General features: G+C 39.7%; 1 protein-coding gene across 2 annotated transcripts in view; it reads left to right on the forward strand.

The window, feature by feature from the left end:
- Positions 1-27,032, forward strand: part of vipr1b (vasoactive intestinal peptide receptor 1b) — an 80,163-nt gene that overhangs the window by 26,485 nt on the left and 26,646 nt on the right. For both annotated transcript variants that reach the window (XM_061713416.1, XM_061713415.1), the window contains exons 4-6: positions 17,168-17,268; positions 21,121-21,218; positions 25,426-25,558. In XM_061713416.1, coding sequence (XP_061569400.1) covers positions 17,168-17,268; positions 21,121-21,218; positions 25,426-25,558 — 332 coding nt within the window. The remainder of the gene's footprint in view (positions 1-17,167; positions 17,269-21,120; positions 21,219-25,425; positions 25,559-27,032) is intronic.

Here is a 27,032-nt window from a genome sequence, read left to right on the forward strand (position 1 = left end):
CCTTTTTATCCTTGGTTCAGAGCACACGCTGTCAGTTGTTTCCAAGAAAGATTAGAATGCACGGATTCATCTGAATATAATATTAATTTCGACTGTTTGACGGAGCATCCACGGACCTCCGAGCCCAGTGATGTCAATCTCACTCCTGGTCAAAGTTAAGTAAAGCTTCTTTACATACAAAGGTTTTAAGGGACATTTGTTTATGTAACAAATGGAGCATTTGTCATGCTTGACAAATGCTTCCCAATGCAATCCCTTACCCTTTGGATAATCCTTTGGAATGTGCTGCAAGCCTGAAATACAGGAAAAGATATGTATCAAGAACACGTTCATGTGACAAAATATGAAATATCTTTTTTTTTTGCATGTGAAAAAAACCCACACAATCCCAGCTTTCTTCAGTCAGGATTGTATTTTGTTGGCTTGTTTTTTAAAGCATTTATATTTTTATATTGGCATTATTATTGGTATTCTAAAACCTCAGCTGAACATTGGTGAACTCATTCACCTTTGCATATTGTCTATCTGTGAAAAGCCATTTAAATCCCCAGTGAAATCCTCCCCAAACCTATGCATGTACATGCACACATGTACATGCACACACCACACACCACCCTCTCGTGGCAGCATTAGCACCTCTAAGGTTCAAGCAACAAATTAGAAGCCAAGAAAATGTGACACTCGACAGATGGTGGGTGCACTTTCAACCCCACTTTTATTGAGGCCAGCACACAACAGGTTGAACTTAAACTTATTAGGGAATATAAAAAATATCTTTTCATTCTTAAAGTGAAATTGTCAGATTGAGACCACATACAGTAACTGTTGGATTGGATCTACTTTCTTTTAATATCATTAAAATGTATATTGCAGTTTATTAAGCCTACATGAAAGAAGTTCTCTGTTATTTTCATAAAGATATGAATTTTTCAACTTCTGGTGCAAACACTTTAGCCTACACAACATCAGAGAGCATTTAAAATTCAGCGCACTGCTCCATCTGGGCTGCTCAGACCGCCTCTCAGTTATGTAAATTCCAGTCAGGAATGTTGTTGGACCCGGATGCAAGGTTGACAGGCAATGGACAGGAGGGTGAGGTATAAAACTATTTTTCATGAATAAACAAAAGCAAATGCGTGGGGGAAGGAGGGAATCCCTGGCAGCTCCAGTAATGATTTTACATTTCTGAAGTTCAGTATGACTTCTCGTCATGTTGGTCACTCAAAACATTCTCTTAGCGACAAGATTCTGGGAAACCTGATGTGGGCGGTCATGTGGCATTGATGACTGCTGTCTGCTGGTAGCCCATACGTGAAATATGTAAAGTTGCTTATGTTAGACTAAACCTAAGCAGAGAGAAATAGGCACTTGGAACATAAAATCCAACATAAACCAAATGTAGACATAATAAGACAGTTTAGGTGGAGTAAACAGTCAAGAAAACTGGTAAACTAGTAAAGATAAGAATCTGGGGCTGAACAAATGAAACCAAAGATTATAAATACTGAGGGAGGTAATGAATGAAGTTATACAAGGTTATCAATCGGGAGCTCAAAGCATTTATTCCCACTGCTACTGGAAGTGGAAGAAATCATTTACAGGCTATTTCATGATCAAAGACATTCAAATCAGACCAAGAGTCAGCAGCATTTTTTGCTTTTTCATTTTTTGAGGTATACCAGGGAAAGTTTGTGCAGAAGACTGAGTCAAATGTCAAATTTAATTGAAATCAGATATTCAACCTTTTGCATTTTCATGAAGAAAAAAAATATGCATACTCATGACCTTTCCTTTATATTCAGAGACATCTTCTTTTGCTCAACCTCTGTCCCTTAGATGAAAAATATAACCTTGTATCTTTATCTGCCCCTGTGAAATTGTGTTACTTTTAATGAGCAATATCACTGAAGAGTAATAGCTTTTACCGTGATTCTACTTATCCTTTTTTTTCTGTGAAAGTTGCTTGGGTCTCTCATTCCCTCTTTTTGATATGTCACACAGGCAGTAGCCATGAAACTAATTTACTTAATATGTTGGCACTCTGGGGTTGTAGCCCTGCTGCCCATCATGATCACCACAGCCACTGCCACTCAGGACGACTGTTCCACGCCACTTCCCTCCGCCCACGTCTACAGACACTTGTTCTGTCATGTTCTGCCAATTCAAAGGATGTTGCACTGATGCTGCACTAATCATATTTGCTCAACTCTTAACATATGGTTATTTAATGTATTTTATTAACAGAACTTACCTCCCTGCAAAAACACAAAATTAGTCTTACTTTTTGTTTAGTAGCGACACTTTGTGCTGGTTTTAAAAATTATTTTTCTTTCCCCATGGAAAAGAAGTGTCTGCATGATGTAAAACAGAACGCTTTTTCTCAGACTTGTACTCCTTTTATTCTTATTCTATAAGCCTGGAGCATTTATGGCAAAGCAGTTAAAATTTTACAGACACCTAAATGTAACTATAACAAAGACAAAACAACTAAACTAAAAAAAAACTAAAACAAGACACCTTTCACAAGCGTGAGTCAGAGGGTTCCACTGCTGGGAAAGACACCTTGCCTTAACTCATTTCAGTACCTAAAAAAAGTCTCATCCATCAATGACGTTAGAACAGGACTACTAGCATCACACCTTATAAAGTTTGGCAAAAGAAGTTAATGGCCCTCCTAGGTAAGCAAACAAGGACCTTTGAAGATCCACTGTGGTTAGCTTACCATCATTGGGTTGAGATGAGTATGGCATTATCCATCTTTTTCATCAACCTCACTCTCCTCTGGACCAAGAAGGTATTATTGTTATGCAAATCATACACTTAGATGACTTTTCAAAAACGTTGAAGATTGGAAATGTATAATCTGGCACCAGCCACCGCAGGGATATTCCCAGAAAAGGAATGTACTTTCTAGAAAGAGATCACTGTGTGGGGAATATACGGTCGAGTCGGAAGCAATACAGAGTGACTCACTTTAAAATGTACGCATAGACATAGGAATGAAGAAATAGAAGTCAAATTTGAAAAGAAAAGGAATTAGAAATGCACTGAAACCTCAGGAACTGCCTGCTATTAAGTTAGAATCAAAGTGTAAATTTAAATGACTTATTGGAAAAATGATTTGCAATCATAGGTGAGACTGTTTTGTTGGGCTATGGCACCAACCACTGCAAGGTCATTCCCAATGGATACAGCATCACGAAGGGAATAGACTTTCAAGGGGCCAAAAAGATGGCTTGCCTTAAGCCGGGCATACACTGTGCGATTATCGGCTCGTTTTGAGCCGATTTTCCAGTCGTGCAACTTTTTTTTGATTGGGCCCGATTTTTACCCAATCGTTGGTCGTGCCTCGTACAGTATACGTGGGGTAACGACGAGAGATTAACACCTCACGACGAACTCCCGATCAGGAATCGTGAGGTCGCAAGAAAATCAAGCGTGTTTGAAATCCTGGTCGCTCCTCGTGAAGGCATCGCACAGTTGAAGCAGTGCTGCGACCCGATTGGCCTCATCCTTTCACAGAGAGCATGCGCAATCTCTGATGTCACGTCAAAAACTATTATTTGCTGTTTAAAGTGTTGCAAATTCACATTACAAGTCATGTTTTAATAGCAGAAAAAAAACCTGCATTTCCCACGTCCGCCCAACCATACGCATACGGCGTAGGGTACGCGGCGACCCGCACCGTACGGTGCGGGTAGCCGCGTACCCTACGCCGTAGGCTCTGCGTTGGTGTAACGCGGAACCATAAATCAGCCTTCAGTGTGCGCTCTGCGCTGTTCGGAACACTTTTCTTCTCTGTTTCTCATTTTGCTGGGATGCCTGGTCCCTCCGCCGAGACACAACTTTTGCGGTATGCGTTCATTGTTGTGTTTAAAAATTATGCGCAGTGCCCACCCGATCAGAAACAGTACAGATATTTTGGGATTTTTTTTTTTTATATATATGAAAAAATAAAATTATAAAAAAAATAAACCATAACCTTTGATCGGGTGGGCAGGACGCACGTTTGGGTGGGAACAGCCCACCCCTGCTCCAAAACCGGCCTCGAGTTCCAGTACACAGAAGTCCGACAGGAGGATTATGATCGTATAGTGTGAGCAGACGGGTCGATCAGAGCATCGGGTCGTACAGTGTGAGACCATAAATCGTGGGCTGTGAACTTTTGGACTCCACGATCTAGTTGTGCAGTGTGAGATGGGGCAGTCTCATACGATTTAAAATATTGCACAGTGTATGTCCAGCTTTAGGAGATCATCAAATGAACTTGAAGGTTATAAACACACACCCAACCACCACCTGGCCGGCAACATTAATAACAGTAACCCAAGTTACCCAAGATTATTAGCTTTTCCCGCATCCAAGACATGTGACTTGTGTAAGCACCAATGTATCGGGTGAACACCGTAGATAAAGAACGATAAGAATAGTGGTAGATGGGAACACCATAGCTTAGATATGAAGCAGGATCTACAGTATTTCCTCATGGGTTTGTCATCAACAGTGGTTCACTCACATGGTCGGAGTGGAAAATTCAAAAGAGTTTCATGGACGAGAAAAGGCAGAAAGCATTACTATACAGAATAATTTAATATGCAAATCATGTTAAATGATGCATGGGCTGGTTTGTTTTTGACATCTCCAAGCAGCCTTTAATGATCATTTCTGCTGTTGATAAACTGTCATAAAACACTGTCATGTGATTCGAGTTTTAGATCACATCAAACCTTAGCGCGAGAAGGCAACAACAATAAGTTCAAGCTCATAAAATGCCATGGATTTGCAATAAGACTTGTTAATATCAAAGAGTTAAATGACTGCAAACCACTAATTATCAAGGATCCTCCAAAACCAAACTGACAGCATTACTTTAGAGAACTTGAATCCAGAGAGAAACAACAATTGCAGCAGTGGGAAAGCAAACGACACTGGAACCGCGCTTAGCAGAGTCCTGAGAAGCGTTGCATCATCTAGTCAGGGTGTTATATCACGTCAAGTCAAAGTTTATTTCAATGGCCCATTTAAAGCAACAAGTGTTGACCAAAGCACTGTTCAAATTGTCCACATAAAACGAAGCAATATCAACAAAGCTAAGAATGATAAAACCTAATACAATAAAAGGATGGCTTGATGCTGCTTCAGTATTCCTACACCATGTTATCAAGTTCTGGGCCCAAAATCCTGAGAAATGGAGATCCATTCTTGCTGTATTAGTGCCCCGAGTTGATGATAATGTGTAATTTTCTGCCTGTTCACCCACTGTTTCGGAATTGACTACAGGTTGTTGAGAGGATTGAGATCTGGGGAGTTTTCTGTCCATGGATACAAGTGTCAGTGTTGTGATCTCTTAGCCACTCTGTTATGTCCTTTCTCCCATGACACAGTCCATCTTGCTGGAAAATGCACAGATCATCACCAAATTGCTCCTGGATGGCTGGGTGAAGTTAATGACATTCTGATACCATTCTTTGTTTGTGGCCGTGTTTGAGGGTATGATTATACATGAACCTGATCCTTTGAGACGCCAAATACCTGGAAGAGAGGCTTCAGAGAAAATACATTTGCACAAGGTTTGTGCAATCTATGTTGGATTTTTTTTCTTGGAGAGAACTGATTTCTTTGCTGCCCCTCTTGACGCCAGACCATTGTCAAAAAGTATTACACTGACTGCTTGTTCAAATGCATTTACACCCAGCACCTGCTATTGTTGTGCAAGTCCTGAACGGCAATGGTCCCGGCATTTGCTGGACACCCTTTGACGTCCTGAGCCTTTTCCTTCACTCCAGTTGAACCTCTCTTTGAAGTTCTTGATAATACTGTAAATGGTTCTTTCAGGTGCAGTATTTTTAGCAGCAATTTCCTAACATGTGTGACCATATTGATGCAAGGCAATAAAAGGTTGCACACATTTTGTCAGGGAGGTTTAGTTGAGGACCCAGATGCAAGGAGAGAGAGGGAGGCTGGAGGCAGGAGTTCTCAAAAAAACACAAGGGTTTATTCCAAAAGGCAAAAAACAAAAGCGCTGCTTGGCAGGATCAAGATAAACTCACGTATACAGGGATCGAAAACCAGGAGCACATGGAGGGAACAAACAGTACGGACCGACAGGCAACAAAGGAATGACAAGACCAGATATACACAGGGGATAACGAGACACGACGAGACACAGGTGCAGACACAATCAGGGCAAAGGGGAAACAGGAGGGACAGAACTAAAACTCAAACTGGGGGGAAGTGTCAAACCCTGACACATTTCCTTAGGGGTAACCGTCTCTGACATTACAGGACAATGCCTTCTGCACTGCCTTCCGTTTGTAAGAATAAGTGTGCTCTGTTAGCGTGCTGATGATGATGACTGATCATGTTGTACCAGGTCCACAGCACAGTTAAAACTGGGTGTTTGTGACTGAGTACATCTTTTTCCCAATGAAGCTCTTTGCAATATTTTTAAGTACATGTGTTCACGTTATTATAGTGATCTATAAATAAGGTGATTCACCACCAGAAAGGCTGAAGCTGCAAAAATGGTTAAACACTACATTTGCATCATTGCCAGAACTATTGACCACGATTGTAAAGCAGCAACCCAATTTTTGGGAGTGAGATTAAATGAGGTACTCTTTGATTTAATACAATTCCTTTGGTCAAACGTAATTGAAACAAAGACAGGCATTTCAGTTTACCTCTCAGATACTTCACTGCACTGGCAGTTGCAAATTAAGATTAGTTGCTTTATAATAGAGGATATTTATTTGTGTGATTATTCATTTTGCACTTTCTTATTGAGAAAGTTCAGAATTATCTGGGAAGTGAGAAGTAGTTTGGTGTTTCTGTAAACCATTTTTAAGATGAAAGCTCTTTTAAATTACAACGCAATGGGAATAATGAAAGTTGATGCCGTTTCCTTCTGTGGAGGCAAAGTAGCGAACAATAATGACAAATACTGCATAGAAACAGAATGCACAGCAAACAAACACAGACGGAAACAGCTTGAGGTAAATTGGAAAAAGACAAAAACTCAGACTCAGACTGAGAGCTCATGGATAAATCTTTAAATCTGGAAACTTCCCTAACCCCCCTTCACAACCCAAACCGGCAATGATCAAACACTGTCTGCCTGCAAAATCTTTACTAATATAGCTTTGACAGTAATATTTGATATTTGCTCTTTCTTCAACTTATTTTTGTGCCACACAACCTGGGTTGTAACTAGTGCTGTCAGCCGATTAAAAAAAATCAATCTATTACAGGATTTATAATTAATTAATCGAATTAATCACATTTTAATCTCATATCTGCTCAAGGTCCCCAAATAAAGAATTTGAATTCTAGGACATTACAAAATTCCAGTGCATGACTAATCAATTGAATACACTAGGAAGAGAAGATTTGAAATCCACATTTTTATTGGTGAAGTGTGTTTCATAAATTAAATTCAAAAGAAAAAATATCTTCCTGTTCAGTTGGTCGTGCATCTGTGCACGTTGGCCTGGGGGAGTGGTTTTAATACGGTTTGCTTATGACACCATTCCTCCTTGAGGCTCTCGTCTTCCACGATTGAAATTGGCCTGCAATCAGCAGTAACCCACTTTGCGATTGAGTTTGTCACTTTTTCTGTCGTGGCTTTGCTCATTCGTTTCCCAGATTCTGCAAGCGTGGGTTGGCGAAGTTAGCCCACGCTAGCAATAGTCCCTGTAACGTTTACAGTGGAACTTGTCCGGACATGTTTAGCGTCTAAATGATAATTCAGGCTGGAGCAGCTCCAGTGATAGGAAAATTATTTTTTATAAAATTTACAAATCACTGCGTTCTTATTGATAGTCCCGTCTTCATTCTTTTTATACATCCACTTGCTGTTCAAAGGCCCTAGCAAAGATTTGCTCGCCTCGCTCCCCTGGGTCGCGTCCAGGTTTGTCACCCTGCTTTGTTTGTTTGATTAGCAACTCAGGAGGGAAGTGACCTGCTACTGCCAAGTGGCCTACGAGTCACTCAATTGGCCAAATTTAAAATTCTTGCGCATTTTGCCACTCATAATTAATTGCATTAATTTTCATAATGCATTATTTAGCAGTGTAATTAATTAATCTAATTAACTCGCTAAACTGACAGCCCTAGTTGTAACACTCACTGATGTTCATTTCTGAAATATACTTGATCTCATCTGGCTTTCTAATTAGCCAGTTTGCACATTCACACAGCCAGTTTATTCATTTTGTCTAGTGCCTGTACTCTATTTACTGTATTATGTGGCTGTTGTGGGAAGTGTAACAGAGGTGGATGAACGCCAACTCTGCACAGAGGATGGAATCAGTCCCTCACATGGATGGTGAGACATCACTGGTCTGCATTGATTGGATTCAGAGACTGGCTGTACTGGCCCCACTGTGAGCTTTGTCAATGGAATTGGGGCCCAAACTAGACAAATCTTCACAACCCTGAGGAGCCTCCTTTCCCTGAAGCCAGCTTTCACCTCTCTTCAGCAGACAGTAGCACACCAGACGCAGGGTCGCTGCTGCTTGTTGCAGACTGTGGATGGTGAAGTAAAGGAAAGGCATCTTCTTCAGATGTTGTAATGCCATAATACTTTGTGAAAGCACACACTAGGTAAGGAAAATTGCATCTTCCTGGGATTACTGTGAAGGTACAGCTAGAGCGTATGCCTTTGACTACTCTGTACAAAGGCAGTGTGATACATGATGATGGAAATGGTAAAGATTATGCCAACTGAACATCACCATGATTTAGGTCAAAAGTGAACTCACAGTTGAGACTGAATGGACTTAGCCTTGTTATATTCTTCCCTATTAGGATCCACAATAACTGACAAACAAAAAGGACAAAATATTCTTAACATGTAGGTTTTAAATATAAGTAAAAATGGTATATGGCAAATCAAATGTATATCAGAACTGCACAGTGAGAAATTACTGTTAAGAGAAGATCAAGGTAAAAACACTTATTATCTTGTTATCTGTTATATTAAGAAAACAGAAGCAGGGAACATGTTGCCATTGCTCATGCTGCATTGTTTGCAATTTTATCTAATCAGATATTTTCGTCAGATGACTCATGAGGGATTTGAGGCAGTGTACACTCAATGTGGTCAATTAATTGAAACACTTTTCACGGAGACGATCAGATCATTAAATAATGGTTAACCATGACTGCCTTGGGTGAGTATAACCCAGCTCTGTGGACTTTTTAGATTTTCAATTTTTTTAATAAAAACAAACTTCTCTGGAATTTATGGCTCCAACAACCAGCAACAAGCGATGTGATGTTTGCACCATTATGGTTCTGTTAAAGTTGTACTAGTTCATTTAGGAAGCAATGTTGAATATTTCTGAATGAAATTAAAGCTACATCATGGAACCTTTTTATTTAAAAATTGTATTCTAAAATTCTTTCTAACATTTAATTGACCCTTTGTTAGCCTTCTGATTGATCCCTGACTGACCAATCAGAAAAATAATTCACTGTTGTTACATCCGGGTCACAATATCCGTTTGGACAAAACAGCCGTCTCTCGTTCACATCAATGTAAAAAGCTTAGTTTTTATATCTCAGTGCCTGGCTAGGGCTCAATACCTGACTTATATTTACAACAGTGCTGGACCATATGCAAACTGTGTTGGAGTCCCCAGTAGCAAATAATTCACAATTCGTCTGCATACTACATACAGCATGCAGCTGTAGCACACTATGGAATTCTAAAATATACATGCAAATCCCCACAGAGTTTCATTCAATAGCTCTTTCACTAGAATTACCGAAGGCTTTGAGTCCAAGTAAAGTCACTTTCATGTGTTTTTTTCCCCATTTTTCTTTTCTTTCTTCATAACCCCCTTTTTACCATTCTGCAATACACTGCAACACAGAAATAGATACCCTGGCTGAAGTGGAAGCTTCTCATCCAGAACACAAATGGACACTGGCCACTTCAAAAGCTTCAGAGAAGTTAATTTACCATCAACAGTTAAAGGTGGAGAGTGATGGTTTAATGAAGTGTTTTCTCATGTATAATAAATATACTTGCAAATGGACTAAAAGTGTCATGATAACAAGGAAGGAAGTTTAAAAAGTCCTCCAAGCAACTACAGCTACACAACTACTGCAGAGACGCATAACTTGACACTTCAATTACACTATGACTTCTTTCTGACTGGACCAGTATATCAGGATACCCCACCAACCTCCTGCTGCACATTACCTCTATCTCAGCTCACTGCCTGCATGTTACAACATTTGTACCTGGTTATGGATATGTGGAGGTCAGCTTGGCTGACAGTCACATCGTGGTGCTAGTATAATTAGGGCCCCAGCACTTACAGTGCGGAGGCCCTATTGTATCTGTAGGAATTTATTTATTTTTTCCCTTGTTTTTTTCCTCGTTTTTCTTCCGACAAAATGAGGGCCTTTTTGCCCCCCTAAACGTGCCCCAAAAGTCAGCAAATCTTGCACGCAAGCCAGGCCTGGCCTAGAAAACTTCGTGCCTCAAGCCCCACAATACGGTTTGACGTACATGCACGGAAATCGGTACACACCTGTATCATGTCGCAACTTAAAGAAAAGTCTCTTGGCGCCATGGCCGAAACTGAACAGGAAGTCGGCCATTTTGAACATTTTGAATTAATCGTGTAATTTTGACGCAATTTATGCCATTTCTTCGGCCGTTAATGCGGCCCGAACCGTAACATGCACCCAGGTGTGTTATACATCAAAATGTGCGTCTCCATCCTGCGACAACGTGCATTACTTTCCTCAGTCAAAAGCGTTACCGTGGCAACGATAGATGCCAAAAAGTTCATCTGATTGGTCCATATTTGATAGTTCCCCAAAAGTCACCAAATTTTGCACGCAAGCCAGTCCTGGCGATAAATTTGATATTTCATGTTTTGCATTAATGGGCGTGGCCTAATGGCTCAACAGCGCCCACTAGAAAACTTTGTGCCTCAAGCCCCACAATATGGTTTGACGTACATGCACGAAAACCGGTACACACCTGTATCATGTTGCAACTTAAAGAAAAGTCTCTTGGCGCCATGGCTGAAACCCAGCCCCCCAATCTCGCGCTCAGAAGGCACGCCGATTTTTTCCAGTGGCCAGTCACGGTACTGCAACCAAAAATCCCATGGGGCCCAGAAAGCTTTTTTCCCATAGACCGCAATAGTAAAAGAGAAGCCTCTAAAACTGTTCACAGGACACCTCCAGCTGTAATCATCCGCAATTACTAATCTTTGTATTCTATATTTTTAAGTCATGGGCTTTATATCCGTCAAAAATGTTTTCTAACGGCCAGAAAAGTCAAATAAAAGTCTCTTTCTGGGCGTGACGTCACGGTTGACGTCACAGCTGTGTCCGTGCATTCCACGGATGTATTATAATAATATATATTATGTAATTATATTATATTAATACATTAATAATATATGTAATACTATACATGTAATAATATACATTAATTAATATATTATATTAATACATATTATATTAATATTCGCGTCATTGCCCCGGGGCATGATGGGAGGCCCCAGAGAATCATGGGAGGTGACTCAACTGCGCATGCTCTATGGGCCCGATAACGCGGAAGTAAACCCGGAAGTCAGAAATTTTTTCGGCGTATGCGCTGAGTGAGCAAATTGCATTGAAATGAATAGATCCATGCTGAAACCGAACAGGAAGTCGGCCATTTTGAATTAATCGTGTAATTTTGCCGCAATTTATGCCATTTCTTTGGCCGTTTCTTCGCCCGAACCGTAACATGCACCCAGGTGTGTTATACATCAAAATGTGCGTCTCGATCCTGCGACGACACGCATTACTTTTCTCAGTCAAAAGCGTTACCGTGGCGACGATAGACGCCAAAAAGCGCGCCCCCTCTTCATCTGATTGGTCCATATTTGATAGTTCCTACTTTCTGCCATAACTTTTGAATGGTTTGACATAAAGACTTTTGGATGGTGTCATCCGACTCGGTTTTGAGTCCTTGAACAAAATTGGTGCAAATTAGCCCCGCCCCCTTCTTCTGATTGGTCGATATTTGATAGTCCCTATTTTCTGCCATAACCTTTGAATGGTTTGATATGGAGAGTCGTGGGTGGTGTCATCCGCTAAATGTCCAGGCCTGAAGACATCTAAATGCAACTCATACAAGCGCTTCCACTGCAGCACCACTGAACGTGCACAAGGGTGCGAGGGCCCGTTCATCGCTGCTTGCAGCTTTAATTTGGATTTGAGATCTTTATTTAAAATTTTGATGCTCTATATGCAAATAAACAATGAATAAGTCCATGAATAAAATAAATGATCAAATCAATGTTACCATAGCTTTCACAAAGCTTATGAAAGTGTGCTTGCTTTTGAAATGACTTGTTTATTTATCATATAGTCAGTCATTTTCATTTTCATTGACGTGTTTTTAACTTAAATTTACAAAAAAACAAGTATTATAAAGCAGAGAAATTGCACATGGGGCATTCAACATCATCATCAATGACATAATGGTTTTCTTATGACCAGCTTTTGATTACTTTTATCTCATTGAGTAGAGAGTCACAGAGATACCTAAACTATGGAAACATCTGAAGGAAACACACAAAAGAGGGGGGAGAAAGAAGAAGCAACAATAGTATAATAACAAGGGCCATCTCATCTAACTATCAAGTTATATCCTACTGTAAAACAAGAGTATCTGGCATCAGTTGAGAAAGTGGAGCTGGAAAAAAGAAAAGAAAAAAAGAGAAAGTGGAGCTCCACTCTAGTCCAGACATACATGATCTCTATGCTTGAGGAGCAAATCAAGGTTTTACCCATTATGGGTCACCAAAGGGAATCATTCTCTTCCATCTGATCCTGTATGTCTCTTCCACTCTCACACTAGCTGCATGTCCCCATGTCCTCTTTTACCACATCCATATACCTCTTTGTTCTTCCTGTTTGCCCTCTTCCTGGTTGCTCCATTGGCGACATCTTTCTACCAAAATATGCATTGTCCCTTCTCTGCACATGTCCAAAGCATCTTAATCTGGCCTCTTTTTGTCTCCAAAACAGCCAACCTGAGCAGTGTCTCTAATGTGCTCATTCGTAATCCTATCCATCCTTGTTACTCTTAATGAAAACATCATCTCTGCCACGTCCAGCTCTGACTCCTGTCTTTTCATCAGCACTGCTGTCTCTAAAACAAAACACAGCTGGTCTTACAACAGTCTTATAGACCGTCCCTTTGACTTGCTGGTACTCTCTTGTCACACTTTTCTCCACCCACGGCATCATGCCTGCACTTCATTGTTCTGAATAGCTGACTCCAAGTACTTAAACCCTACACCTTCTCCACTCCTCACCAGTCCACTCACTTCTCTTTCATTAATGCAAATCCATTCTATCATGCAGTTACTGATGTTTATTTCTCACTGTTTTACTAATCTCGTCTCCATCCTTTCTCTCTAATTTCATCCACCCTTCTTTCCTTCTCATTTTCTTAATTCATCAGTCCTTCAAAGTATTCCTTTCCCCTTCTCAATGCACTCTTCTGACCTACCAGTATGGTCTCATCTGTAACTCGAGCAGCAGCCCTCTGATCACTTTTACTGTAGTTTCCCAGTCATGGCAGCATTTCACAACCACCCAAAGCCTGTCTCAACTCTACCCTGAAATCTTTATAACACTTTTTCATTTTCAGCTTCCACCATTTGTTTCTCCTCTTTGTTTGTCCCCGTCCTCACCACCAGAGTCATCCTACACATTAGCATCCAGTGCTGTTTGGCTACATTCTCTCTTGCTACCACTTTCTTATCTCTTTCTGATCATCATCTAGATATGATGTAGTCTGCCTGTATCATTCTACCTCCACTCTTATATGGGACCCTGAGTTCCTCATTTTTTTCTCTTTTGGAAATATGTACTCACTACTGCCTTTTCCATCTTTTTAGCAAACTACCACCTCTCCTTCCAAGTATTTGTCTTTAACCTTATATCTTCCCATCACATTTGTTCCCTGTACTAACATGTCAATTAAAGTCTGTTCCAATCACCACTCTCTCACACCTTGACTTCCGAAATGTCTCTTTATCTTCTAACTCACAACTTACTTTTTGGGCATAACAAATGACAACTGACATCCCTCCTTCAATTTCCAGCTATAGACTCTCATTTTAACTCCAGAACATTTTTCATCAACTCCTCTTTCAAGATCACGCCCTTCCCCATTTCTCTTTCTGTCCACCATGACAAAAAAACTTCTGAGGTTGCACTTCTCTCTGTTATCCTGTGAAAGGATATTTGCCTTCCTTATCAGCCAGCTCTCTACCTTTCCCTGTCATTGGGCCAACATTTAGTGTCCATACTCTCGTTCCTAAAACAGTGCCTTTATTTTTTTATTTCTGGCTATCTTGATCCAGTATGGAAGTCTAATTTATCGTTTACATAATTGGTTTGGCTAAGTGTTATTCTGGATGCCTAACACAACCTGAAGAATGCTGGCTCTTTCCTTGGTCAGTTAACCACCCAGTTTTATTTCTTCTTCCACCTCTGGTTGACCGGTCTTTGTACCAAGGACTACCACTGCTGCTAGTTACTGGAGGATACATTTGACAAGGAAGCAAGGCATCCAGACCTATAAATTAAAATGTCAATGCCTGTGAAGCCACAGTGCCCCTGCCACTGTATGGACAGGTGCCACTGGGAGCTCAAGGAGCCAAAGGTAGATCCTTGTATCTTGTTTGTTTTCCCTGACAATGGCTTGATCTGCTGGGGACCACCATGCCTAGGACCACCCTAGGACTATCTACATTTACATCCACTATTGATGACGTTTTAGTTTCTTTGATCAAAATGTCCTTTTTCAGTGGTGAATAAGGCTCACACTTCAAATCACTACTTCACAAGGAATCATTTATCGTTATTCTTCTTGACTGAAACCTGGCAAATGAATATGGAACTATACATTTAAATGAGCTGTTCCCAGTGGATTGCTCATTTGGTGAATTTCTCACATGTTAAATGACTTGTTCACAAGGAATAATTCATTTTTCCTCTTCTCGGCTGTGAGCTGGTAAAGGAATATGGAATTTATCAGTTGAAATGAGCTATTCCCAGATTACTCACGTTCTGGATATCCAGATCTGACAGGCCATGGTGGTAGCCTTGTCGTGGTTTGGAGGTACTGACATTCTGGTCAGCCGTAAAGCTCAAATACCTGCAGCGCACTTGAGGCTCAACTGACTAAGTTGCTCCTAAGTTCAATGGTCAACGAGTTCCTTTTTTATGATGTTATCATTTACAAGTCTCCAGCTGGACGGTTTCTCTCTGATCTGCACTTTCATGATTTGTCCATTTGTGCCACTACATTTTTTTTGTAGAATCTTTAAATGTTGAACATCTAACACCAAATCTTTGTATGAAAAGCAACTCACTATAAACTTGCAGAGCAGTGTGCTCTTAATAATTACAAAGAACGTGGCTAAATTGTTTTCAGAAAGATTCTGTTATGACCTGCATTCAGATATTGATGATGCTGATTTAATAAGATGGACTTTCATTGCTCTTCTTATGAATGAAGTGGCTTCCCTGTAACTCACATGTAAGGTCATTCACAACACTTTTCCCTCAGTGACTGACAAATCCTGCTGAAGGAGATATGAGTGTGACAGATAAACAATGAAAAATGGTGCGTTACATCCCGTGACAGCATCTTGACGAACTTGGACAATCTTTCAGTGTACTTTAAAATAAAACTACACCTATCTTCTTTGCTTCTTTGCTTCTTCCTCTGAAGGGAAGAAGCAATTACATTGTGTCCACTCATACCCCTGGAGTATTACATTTAACTGCCATTTATTGTAATTAGGTCTTACTTTTATTTGCTGTTAAAGTAATGTATATCAGGTCCAGTTTCCTGGTACATACCAACCTAGATCAATCTCCCTAGGAATTACTGATATAGTCTTTCCAAAAGACATTGGGTAAAATTAATACATATTCTTGCCATCCAAAATGCAGTTCCATCACTTTGCTCCTGTCATCTTTGCCATTATTGATTCTTTATTTACATGTTGATTACCCTCTTATTTTAAGCTATTGCTGCTAAAGAAATCTCAAACAGGTCCACCTTTGACTCTGCTGTACGCACAATTTATGGCAACACAGCAACACACTGATAGAGACACCTAGAAATAGATACAGACATAATGTATCTGACAAGATTCACTGCTGATTTTGTAAGCTGCACTCCACCAAAAACTGCGTTTCTGAGGTTTGGATATGTTAATGCCATGTGAATGGTCTGTGTTGTTACTTCTTGCCCTCAAACTTTGCTTATGACACGACATCACACAATCCTAATCCGTAGGCTGCATGACTGAAAATTTCAAGTCTATATCAAAGCTATATTTGTAGCTTAAGTTTATTGTCACAATTTCCGTTATATTCTATGTTTCTAACGTTTCTAACCTAACCTTCTTCCTGTCCTGCGGTGTCCCACAGGGCTCTGTTTGGGGTCACCGCTCTCCTCATTTTATTTGCTGACTTGACGATAATATTACATATTAATTATATGATGGTGATATTCAGTTGTATTTATTGTTTAGGCACTGATAGGTCTACATGACTTCTGGATTTTCTTAAAACTATCAGTGACTACATGGCTGTAAATTCACTACAACCAAATCCAGTCAAAGGCTATGACTGGGGTCAAGATTTCTCAGTCATACTACATTACTAAAAAACTGTTGACTCGCTCTCTGTAACTGTCTAGCCTACATTATTTAGGGATGCAGTAAAGTTACAGATCAGTGTCATGACATTATTGTCATCATCACTATTATCATTGTTGTTATTAAGCTTATTTGAGTGTGATTTCGTGAGAAAAAGCTTGTTTATTTTTTTTATTGATGACTGACAAGAGAAGGGTCATTTTAATCAACATCAAGAGCAGTCAAGTGCTTCTCTGCAGGCTCTGATAAGGCACTCATCATTTGTAACCCACAATAACAGAAGAAACTCTTTGGGAGCTGGAAGTTGTCTAGTTGTTGTTTGCAGTGCCACAATGCCACAACGTCACTGTGTATCTCCTGCAGGCACTGTTAAATCAATTTGAAACTGTTAGGGCGATCAAACAGAAATTCACTGTTTGGTAGCTGTGACATGTTTCTTTTTTCTATTTATTCTTTAGGTAACCTCTCCAAAACCTGCACCGCAGACGGCTGGACAGAAATGCATCCTATTGACATTGCTGTGAACTGTGGATACAATCTCAACAGCACCAGTGATGATGTGAGTAAACTGCCACATATATAAGGCGTATTAGAAACCCCTTGATTAAAACATCCAGCAGTGCAGCAGGAGACCCCGTTAAGAGTCAGTGGGCAGCACGAATTGAACAAGAGCAACTTTTCTTCGCTCAATGGGAAGCTGTTCTTGGGTCTGTCAGGAAAACACCAGTATTGATTTTTGGTTTCATGACTCCTGTGTTTCCTTCTGCTATCATTTTATCCTTTTGATGTTATTGCAGGTGAATGGGGAACATTAGAGTTTTGTGAGTTAATCCAGTTTGTTATTCTCTGAGTGGAACAACACATCCAATTAGAAAAAGTCATTAACGTCATAATAGGTTTTTACTAAAGACAATCCATTTTAGGTCATTTACCTAGTGGGTTTCTTGTGAAGAATTAAATTAGATTATTTATTCACTTATAATGTGTTTTCAGTATGGAGCTACCCACTCACAAAGATACATTAAAACCTTTTAATCTCTATATGACAATACCCCTGCAGAGCACACGGGAGAATATATATCCACTGTGTTGACAAAAGAGCCGCTGACATTTCTATGGTAATGAGTGAGAAAGGTACGGCACATCTTCTAATACCACTTTGTCCCACTAAAGCTATATTAAATTATGTCTTATGGCAGGGGCTGTCACATGAACTTTGCTGCAATAGGCTGCCTCCATGTGGTCAGACGTTGTATTGCTACATAACATGGCTTTAATGCTGCAATAACTGGTGAAGGCAGTCAACACGTTGTGAACTGTGGATACAATCACGTTATACAACACGTTATTCTGTGATGTGTGAATGATGAGTGTAATTGACTACACAAATCGCCTAAATAATGAAAGCAAGTCCAATATGTGTGTAAGCTGAACCACTCCCCTTCTCCTGAATTATCTGTTATCCATTGACTGTAAGTAAAAAATAGGCAGAGCCATCATGACATTATCCATCGGTTGGTGAAGTACCATTTACCCCCTTAAAAATATATTAACATAACTTACAGTAATTATTCTTAGGTAATCAGCTACAGCAAACATTTTGAGTATTTTCAACTTATCAGGGTTTACAGTGTACCAGCGTTGCTAAACACGCCCACACACAGGGACAGCCAATCAATGTCCACTTCAAGGTGTGACTCACCATTGTTTTCCACCCCTAACAACTCAAGCACAAACACAGATTTCATAATAAAGGCAACTCGCAAATAGAAAAACTAAAGTTAGAGATTAAAAAATAGATTAAGCGATTAAAAAACATAGCACGCTAAACATGCGTTAATCGCAATTGACGTGCTAATTTGACACCCCTATATTTGACAAAAATCATCTTTGACAAGTATCTACTTTACAGATATGTATGTATCAGTCATGCCCCCACAAGAAAGACTAAATATGTGAATGAGAGCAATTTATTGTGAATTCAGCCGTATTAATTTAGAAAATAGGTAATACTTTCTTCCTGTGTAGTGACAAATCTCACGCCAAGCAGAAGCCAACACCTGAAAACCATCCCGCTAATTGACCTTCCATCAGGATTGTTTCATTGCTGGTAGTATATAATTTCAACACATTAGAGAACATGAAAGTAGCACGTAGTGGTGTGTTCACAAGTTGTGGGTCTTATCCCATTTTTCTCTGACAGCCAAAGCTAGATCAGTGTAGAGAGTGACAGCATAGACTCAACTAGCACTCTACAGTTAATCTATTTTACATGAATAATGATTGTTTAAGATGTAAAAATGTCAACATGCAGTTTAAACAGATGTGTATTTGAGCTACAAAGACAGCCAGGTTTATTATTCTGAGCTAGGCTGATCGAATCACTCGCTAAGAGGCTCCATTTTCATACTTAAAACGTGCAATAAAGCAATTTATAACCAGTTTAGTGAATAGAAAAGACATTTCTTCCTTTAAACTAAAGAATTAATGATGTACTGTCAAAAATATTCTGGAAACATCAAAAACTAATGCATAGCCAAAGGTCAGCAATGTTCACACACTTGACTCTTTGTGAAGTAGACCAGTAAGGAATATCTGCTTGTTATGTAAAATCTTCATGATGCTTCTAGGGCAGAAAAGCGAATAAATACAACAAATGCTAGTCATATGTACTTTTGTTTTACTGCTGAGGCAGATCATCCTGTCTGTGCGGATGAAGCTGGAGCAGGGTGAAGAGTGGATGAGCACTACACACTGGTAAAAGCTTTCTTGGTGGGCATCCTGTTGTCTGAGTCACAGAGGCGGCCTCATTAGTATTCCACACGGGGAGTCAGGGGGAGCCGAGTGGGTGAGGCTTTCTAAAAGGAATTTGATGTCCGTCTCTCTCTGCATACCTGATATCACTGTGTGCCACAGGATGCAGAGCTCTTAATCTCGTTTTCATCAAGCGCAAAAACATACAGTGCCAAGGTGGAAACACAGCAGGGAGAAAGTCTGCACTTTTTAAAATCGAGTCCTTTATTAGCCGACTGTTGGTTTGCGCTGCATCAGCAAATCCAGGTGTATTGATTTTGAATAAGACAAATATGCAAGACTGTGATTTATGAAATAATAAGAGAATCAAAAGTCATGTGACACATGAGAACTTAACTTGGTATTCAGCATAATTTATGACAGCTGAATAGGAGTTTATTAATTTTTGAACGACTGTTAACTTTTATAACATACACTAGCCCTTTCCACAGGAGTTAAATGTACATTTACAAAAGTTCACACACATGATCCAGCCTCCAAATGAGGGCATCAGCTGTAGCAACACAGGCTCAAGCAACTGTGGTCATGGCAGAAAAACCTATCAAATGTCAAGAAAGTTTCCAAGTTTCCCTCATAGCAAAGCGACTCGGACTTAAGTGGAAGGATAACGGTCTAAAAAAGAAAAGGATCAATGGTGAGGGTCGATGCAGGGAACAAACACAGATTAAGCCTGCCATTTATGTGGATTGTCTTGTTCCTTGGGTCGGGGGTTACTTTGATTCTCTGCGTCAGGCTCTCCAGGCAGCAAACAGGTGTTATTTGATTTGAAATGTGATGTGCCCTTGGCTTTTCACTGCACAGATCAAATGAAGAAGAAAGCTTCTTTGTGGGAGGAAAGCAATCCCACAATTGGCCTGTGGGGTCATGCTTGCGATAGCTTGCCTAGAGTGGCTTGATCTTATTCATAAAGTTGCTTATTTCTTTGTTATGTCTGTCCATCCATCCATCCATCCATCCATCCATCCATCCATCCATCCATCCATCCATCCATCCATCCATCCATCCATCCATCCATCCAGCAGGTGTTTTTCATGTTATGAACTACAAAAACATAAAACCTAAAGTTCATACAGGGTTGAAGGGGGGGGAAGGAACTTTGCAATGTTATTTCAAAGGGTCACCCTATAGTGTAGGTTTGGAGGTTAGGTTGTCTTTGTAAAAGTGTCCAAGATTTCCTCTGGTTTGGTCTCCTGCTCAGTCATTCTCTTGTTTTCTCTTTTGTTTTTACTTTCTTGGGTCTCTTAGACCCCTGCACCGTGTTGTGCTCTGTATATCTGTGAGCTTGTTTCTTTATTATCTATTTGCAACATTGTGCTTTATGGCAATAACGCAGTTGTTGCAGGAAACAACGGGGAGAGGAGTTCAAAGATATGTTGTGTGGTTTCTGCTAATAGCAGGGATGGAAGAACAACAGCGCTTCCTTAAGTTGCCAAGTATTCCTGCAAATGAAATTGAGATTTTTCCAAGAAATATCCCTCTGTGTTGCTTTAATTGTTATTGTAACAACAGTACTTAAAACAAAATCTGTGTGCGTGTCACATTTGAATTAAAATGAATTTGAATGTGATGTTTTCCACTTTTTTCCCCCTTTCTTCAGGGAAGGTTTTTCTGGCAAGTCAAAATTGGGTACACCATTGGTCACAGTGTTTCGCTCATGTCTCTAACCACAGCCATCGTGATCCTCTGTATCTTCAGGTAGGTAAAACAAAAACGATGGACTCAACAGACACTATCACAGGTCTTAAGTTCAATCAAACAAGGCACGTTTATTTCTATCAACAAGGTGATTCAAAGTGCTCTACAGATACATTAATACATCACATGGTAGAAATAAAAAGCCTGATTTGAAATGGAAACAAAAAAGAAAGAAATAAGAACAATAGATAAAATCAGATAACGTCAGTAGTTCAAATATCATCCAGTTTTGAAACTTGAGCTTAAAAGTCCCAGTGCAGATTTGGAGCCTTTTTCAAATGCAGGTTAAAACAAGTGTCTTCATCCTGGACTTAAATACACTGAGTTTCAGCTTATCTGAGGCTTTCTGGGAGTTTGTTCCAGACATGTGGAGCATAGAAGCTGAACGCAGCTTCTCCATGTCTGGTTCTGACTCTGCTAACTGATATAAAACAGGATCCAGATCACCTGAGGGGTCTGACCAGTGTAAAGACCTCATAGCTGGACTGATGTGGTCCACTTTTTTGGTCTTAGTGGGATTCGAGCAGCAGAGTTCTGGATGAGCTGCAGTTGTTGAACGGACTGTCTTGGTAGACCTGTAAAGATGCTGTTACAATAATCAAAATGATTTCTTTTGTGTTGGTCATTTTTCTGCCTGTTGTGTATTTGTGGTCCTGTCTCTGTATGTGTTTCTGCTTCCTGTGTTTTCATGTCTTCATGCATGCAGCATTGCTCTGATTTTGCTGAGTTGCTAAAAAATAGCTTGAAGAGCTCCAAGTTGGGTTTCAAACTTTACGTTCAGTGGTTTTCCAAGGTAATGCCTTAGATAGTGAGGGAAATTTCACACGTAAAATCCCTTCTGTCTTTGCAACTCCCTGAAATTAATTGTAGAGAGGACAGCATGGTCTGGTGTTCAGATGATTTAGATTTGAAATGTATGTAATAGGGCACTGACACTGGTGAAGCACTATGCTTCTTAAACGCGCCTCTGACTCCGTTTATATGAATCGTGCCATCAGTTATTTCCGAAAACGGATCAAAGACTAGAATGAGAGGAATCGTTCACTGCTCGGGGGCCTTACTTTGAGCATCATGCTGAGGTTTTTCCTGCAGGGGGATTTGACAAAGTGATGTGACAAATTGTGTATTCGAGGGTCACACATCAACATCAAGCGCTCTTCAGTGGGATTTGCCCATCTCAGATCAGCGAAGCTTCAAGCCCGAGCATAAAAAACTGGCTTATGTTTAAAATATGAAAGATGCGATGAAGGACAAATGCTTTTTAAATTAAATAAAGTGTCACTCAAACTTGATGACCCTTGATCTTTTCATGGCACATAACCACAGGGGTAATGGTGACAATAAAAAGATTCATATGTTTGCTATTTTATATGTCATGGATGGGTTGTAAACTGCTAGGATGCAATTGTCATGCAGCTTTAGATAGCAGTGGCTAACGTTAATCCCGAAGGACGTTGAACATACACGTGTAGACTTAATTCTCCTTATTAAACGCTCTGTTGAACTTCTAACCCTGAGGTTAGTGAAAAGGAAAACCTTGGACCATCTATTCCCACTGTGAGTGGGTGATGCACGTTTGTATGCAAGCTCCATCTGTTCCTGTGCGTATTTCCTCACTGAGGTCACTATAAATAACCTATTTTATCTGCTGCAAAAGTCACCACAATTACATTAGCTGTGAAATTATTTTTTCATCTCTTCTCTGTGCTCACTTCATCTCCCTCAATTCATTTCCAAAGCAATGTGATGCAACATCATTTTCTTTCCTCCATAGAGGCACTCACTATATATTAACTCATTTCAGGGTGACACAACTGGATTTGCTTAAACAGTCATTTCCATGTATTTGGCAAGAATTTCAATGATACCTAAATTTTCTTGCAGAGCACGCCTCTGGCTTTGGAAGTCCAGCTAGTGTTAATGAGTTAGTTACTGATCGTAGTTGAAAGTGAGTCCACCTGAGAATTTTGTTCACTGGTGAAAACATACACAGCAGGGCATGGCGGGACATAGAGATAAAAGAACCATGTGAGAGTTTGAAATCAGGTTAGTTCCCCCATGACTTCAGTGCCCACACCCTGGGTGGGGTTGGCGAAAGGGCCTTTCTGTGTGGAGTTTGCATGTTCTCCCCGTGTTCCCTTGGGTAGCAATGTGAGCTACCCTCACAAAAACATGCACACAGTCCTGGGCTATACTGCCCCCTCTGGCCAACCGGGGCGCCAGATGGGGTGGGGAGGATCTGGCCGGAATAACGTGATCCTTCCACGCACTCCGGAGAAACCCCACCCTGTCTGGTGAAAAGATGCGGCCTGCTCACTCCCGGGGTTGGTAGAGGATGGCAATGCCCAGGACTGTTAGGTAGGAGCACTGGGTGATATAATGGGAAAAAATCGGGGTTAAAAAAAAAATAAAAAAAAAAAAGAAATCAGGACCACCAAAGATATGTCTATAATTAATTTTATTGCATTTAAGTTTGTTTTTTTTCCTGTTAGTAAGAATGGTCTCTGTTGGCTTCAAACACGAGCTCATGCTGATGTTTTATCACCTGCATAATTTGACTCGATGCCGTTAAAGACTGAGGCATATGTAAAGGTTCACCTGCAAAAGTGTTCAAGTCATATTGTTTTACATCGAAATAACAAGAAATTGCTTGATGTGTTCAATGCACTAAACTAAACACGTGAGACACGTTTAGCAAGATGTACAGTTTGATTTAAATTACGTTACATTTTAGACGTACGCAGTCACACCACAGCTTTGCTCCACAGGGAAAAATGTTGTGGTTTCCTTTAAAAGTCAGGGCATGTCTGTGTTTCACACAACTTGAACCTGTCACAAATTTCACGTTTTCCTCTTTTAACACCCACAATAATGCTTGTGAGGAAAAAAGACAAGAAAACCTATAGTTTTAAAATACAGACCGTTATGCAGCCATGATTTCAACATTGTCTTAAATTCTTTCATTCCTGTGCTGAGCCTACAACATCTTTGTGCTGTCAACAAATATAGCTTTTAAACATTCTGCATTTATGTTGTTTTTCTGCAAGACTAAAGTATCCATCCATGGATGGATGGATGGATATTTATTAGTTATAAGAAAATAAAAACTCTGTCCTGCTGAAACTCAACAAACCTGGGGAACAACTGAAGCATTTGCAAAGATAGGGATGATACTTGTCAACAACTATATGGAATAAACAACAATAAACAACAGACCAGACAATACTAGGAGGCACTGGGTAAATAACCTGTGTGTTGTCAAAGCCAATTAATTGTAATATGACAGTCAAGTAGTACATTTTAAACTCTTTAAGCTTTTAGAAACCGTTTTAGAGACATGTGGACTTTTGTATTTTTCACAGATTTAAAACAGAGGGTGGCATTTACATTTTTACTATTTTGTTGCATATTTATCCAAAATCGCGCTTTAGACTTGACAGAAAAGCTCTCACAATTTTTTATGTGAATTTCTGAAAGTGTATGTGTTTGTGATATCTTGAGTATAAAGTGTCAGTGTTTCTGTCTGTGCACCGAGCGCTTCAGTTTTCAACTGAAATGATACCTGTAAGCCATAATGGCTGAGGAGGGAAGCTCTGTGTTATCACAGGCACATCTGCTTCAGCATGAAGCTTTTCATTCATTTCATGTGGCAGCCAATTGCTTGACATCTCGACTGCTAAGTGCACAAGACCATTCAGCATAATTATGGGGTTCACAAAGATTTATAATGGTTATGTAATTGGAGCATAATTTGTGAAACTGGTGCTGTATATGTTCTACCACATGGTTTAACAGTGACACGTCCCCCCAAAGCCGAATGACATGACCGTAGCAACTGAAGAAAACAATTGTGTATCCATACAAAAACTGCAGTTTTCGGTGATTATTTTCTTCTTAATTGCAGCTCTGCACACTTATACTTACGTAATGTTCCCAAGTATGATAATGTGATCAGGATAATGTGATGCTACTCTCTTGTTTGAATTGTTAGGGTGAGTGAAAGCCCATCAAAGCCTCTCAATGTGCACTATCCACTTAGCAACTAAACAAACCAGTAGACTTAATTATGATTTAATCCCTCCTATGACTTACTTCCATGTAAAGCTATTAACACCAAGTAATAATTAACGTGAAGTCCCTCTTTACTGGATGTACATGGACGTCTGTCTGAAACTGTTTTCTTGTATCTCTTTTCTGTTTGTACCAGGAAGCTTCACTGCACAAGGAACTACATCCACATGCATTTGTTTGTGTCATTTATCCTGAAGGCTATCGCTGTATTCATCAAGGATGTGGTTCTCTATGAGGTCGGGGAGGTGGACAACTGCTCCTCAGGCTCTGTGAGTTTACTTTTCAACCTTCTGTTGTATGAGCCTCCTGGCTTGTGGATGTTGGATTTCTTTGCCCTTTATGTTTGTTCTTTGTTGGATTTCATCATTTTCAATACACACTATTAAATGATTTGCATTGCACAGCAGCTACTTGCATTAAAGCAACAGTCGTGTTGCAGATTGAGACTGTACTAATTGATAGTTGATAAACGAGTTCTAGGATTTGCAATTAATGTGAGTGGAGTCACATCTAGCTCTGCAACATCACCTCATGGATAAAGCGATTTTGAGACAGAAAATATGCTCATATTAGATTGGCCTTTGGTATAATATTGCGCCGGATCTTCTTGTGGTCTTGCGTTAACAGATGGCGTCACACATTATGTATGGTGTAGTGTATAGATGCCATTTAAAGTCACTGTGTGGAGCAATTCCAATTCAAGTATTTCACAAGAAAGTACTGTATATAATGGCCGAAACACAAAATCCTATCTACAAAATGATCCAAAACAGTGGAGACAATCTTCTAATCTCCACTTTGCAAGCCATTAATACCCACTCTGTATTGTTAACATATAGTAAAGTAATCGTTTTCAAAACCATTGTATCATATATATTGGGTATCCGTAAAAAGGATACTTGTTCGAGAAAACAAGTTTTTATTTTGTTCTCTCACAGAGTGCATTTTTCAGATAAGAGGTTTTGCCTTTCGACCATCAATGTGTCTGATGTAAGACACAATGAAGTGCGCCTTTACTGGGACAAAATGGTATTACAAAACGTGCTGCACCGCCCCCACTCCATAGCACACTATTATCACCATCTCTTTCATCAACACTGCCAACCTACAGTACCTGTGGTCAAAAGTGGCATTGCTACGTAGAGTTAGTTTAAATGAGCAAGTTTCATTTGCCAATTGTGTTATTGTTTTTATAAATCATCAACATCTGAAATCATTAAGCTTTGTTTCTGGTTTATATGAAAAATAAAGTTAAGGGAAATTATCCCAAATCTACAAAATACTGTACTAAACCTCTAGTATTTCCATTAATTCATTAAGAGACAGGTTCCCTACAGACAAACTGAGATAATTTTAACATTACAATTATACAGATGGCGAATAAAACGTCTCTAGAAGATAACAACCACTGATGCACAAATAATAACTGCTATTATTAATATATATGGCTTTTGTTCTGACATTTTCATATATAATATATGAATAAAATGTTTATTTCTTTGTTTCCTTTAAATTTCAATCTATTTGTTTTAAGGGCTAAGAGTTGTATATAAAAAGTAAAAGAAACTCCAAAACTTTTTCAAAACACACAAAGGACAAGTTGAAACCGCAGGACACGTAGAAAACATAGGACATGTTGTATTTGTATATATTCGCTGTTTTAGATTGTGACAAAGTGGTGACTAAAATTAATGGTAATCTAAGTCATAGAAAGTTATTCACAACCTTTATTCATCTATAACT

Source organism: Cololabis saira, chromosome 22 (genome assembly GCF_033807715.1).
Source record: "Cololabis saira isolate AMF1-May2022 chromosome 22, fColSai1.1, whole genome shotgun sequence".
Lineage (NCBI taxonomy): Eukaryota > Metazoa > Chordata > Actinopteri > Beloniformes > Belonidae > Cololabis > Cololabis saira.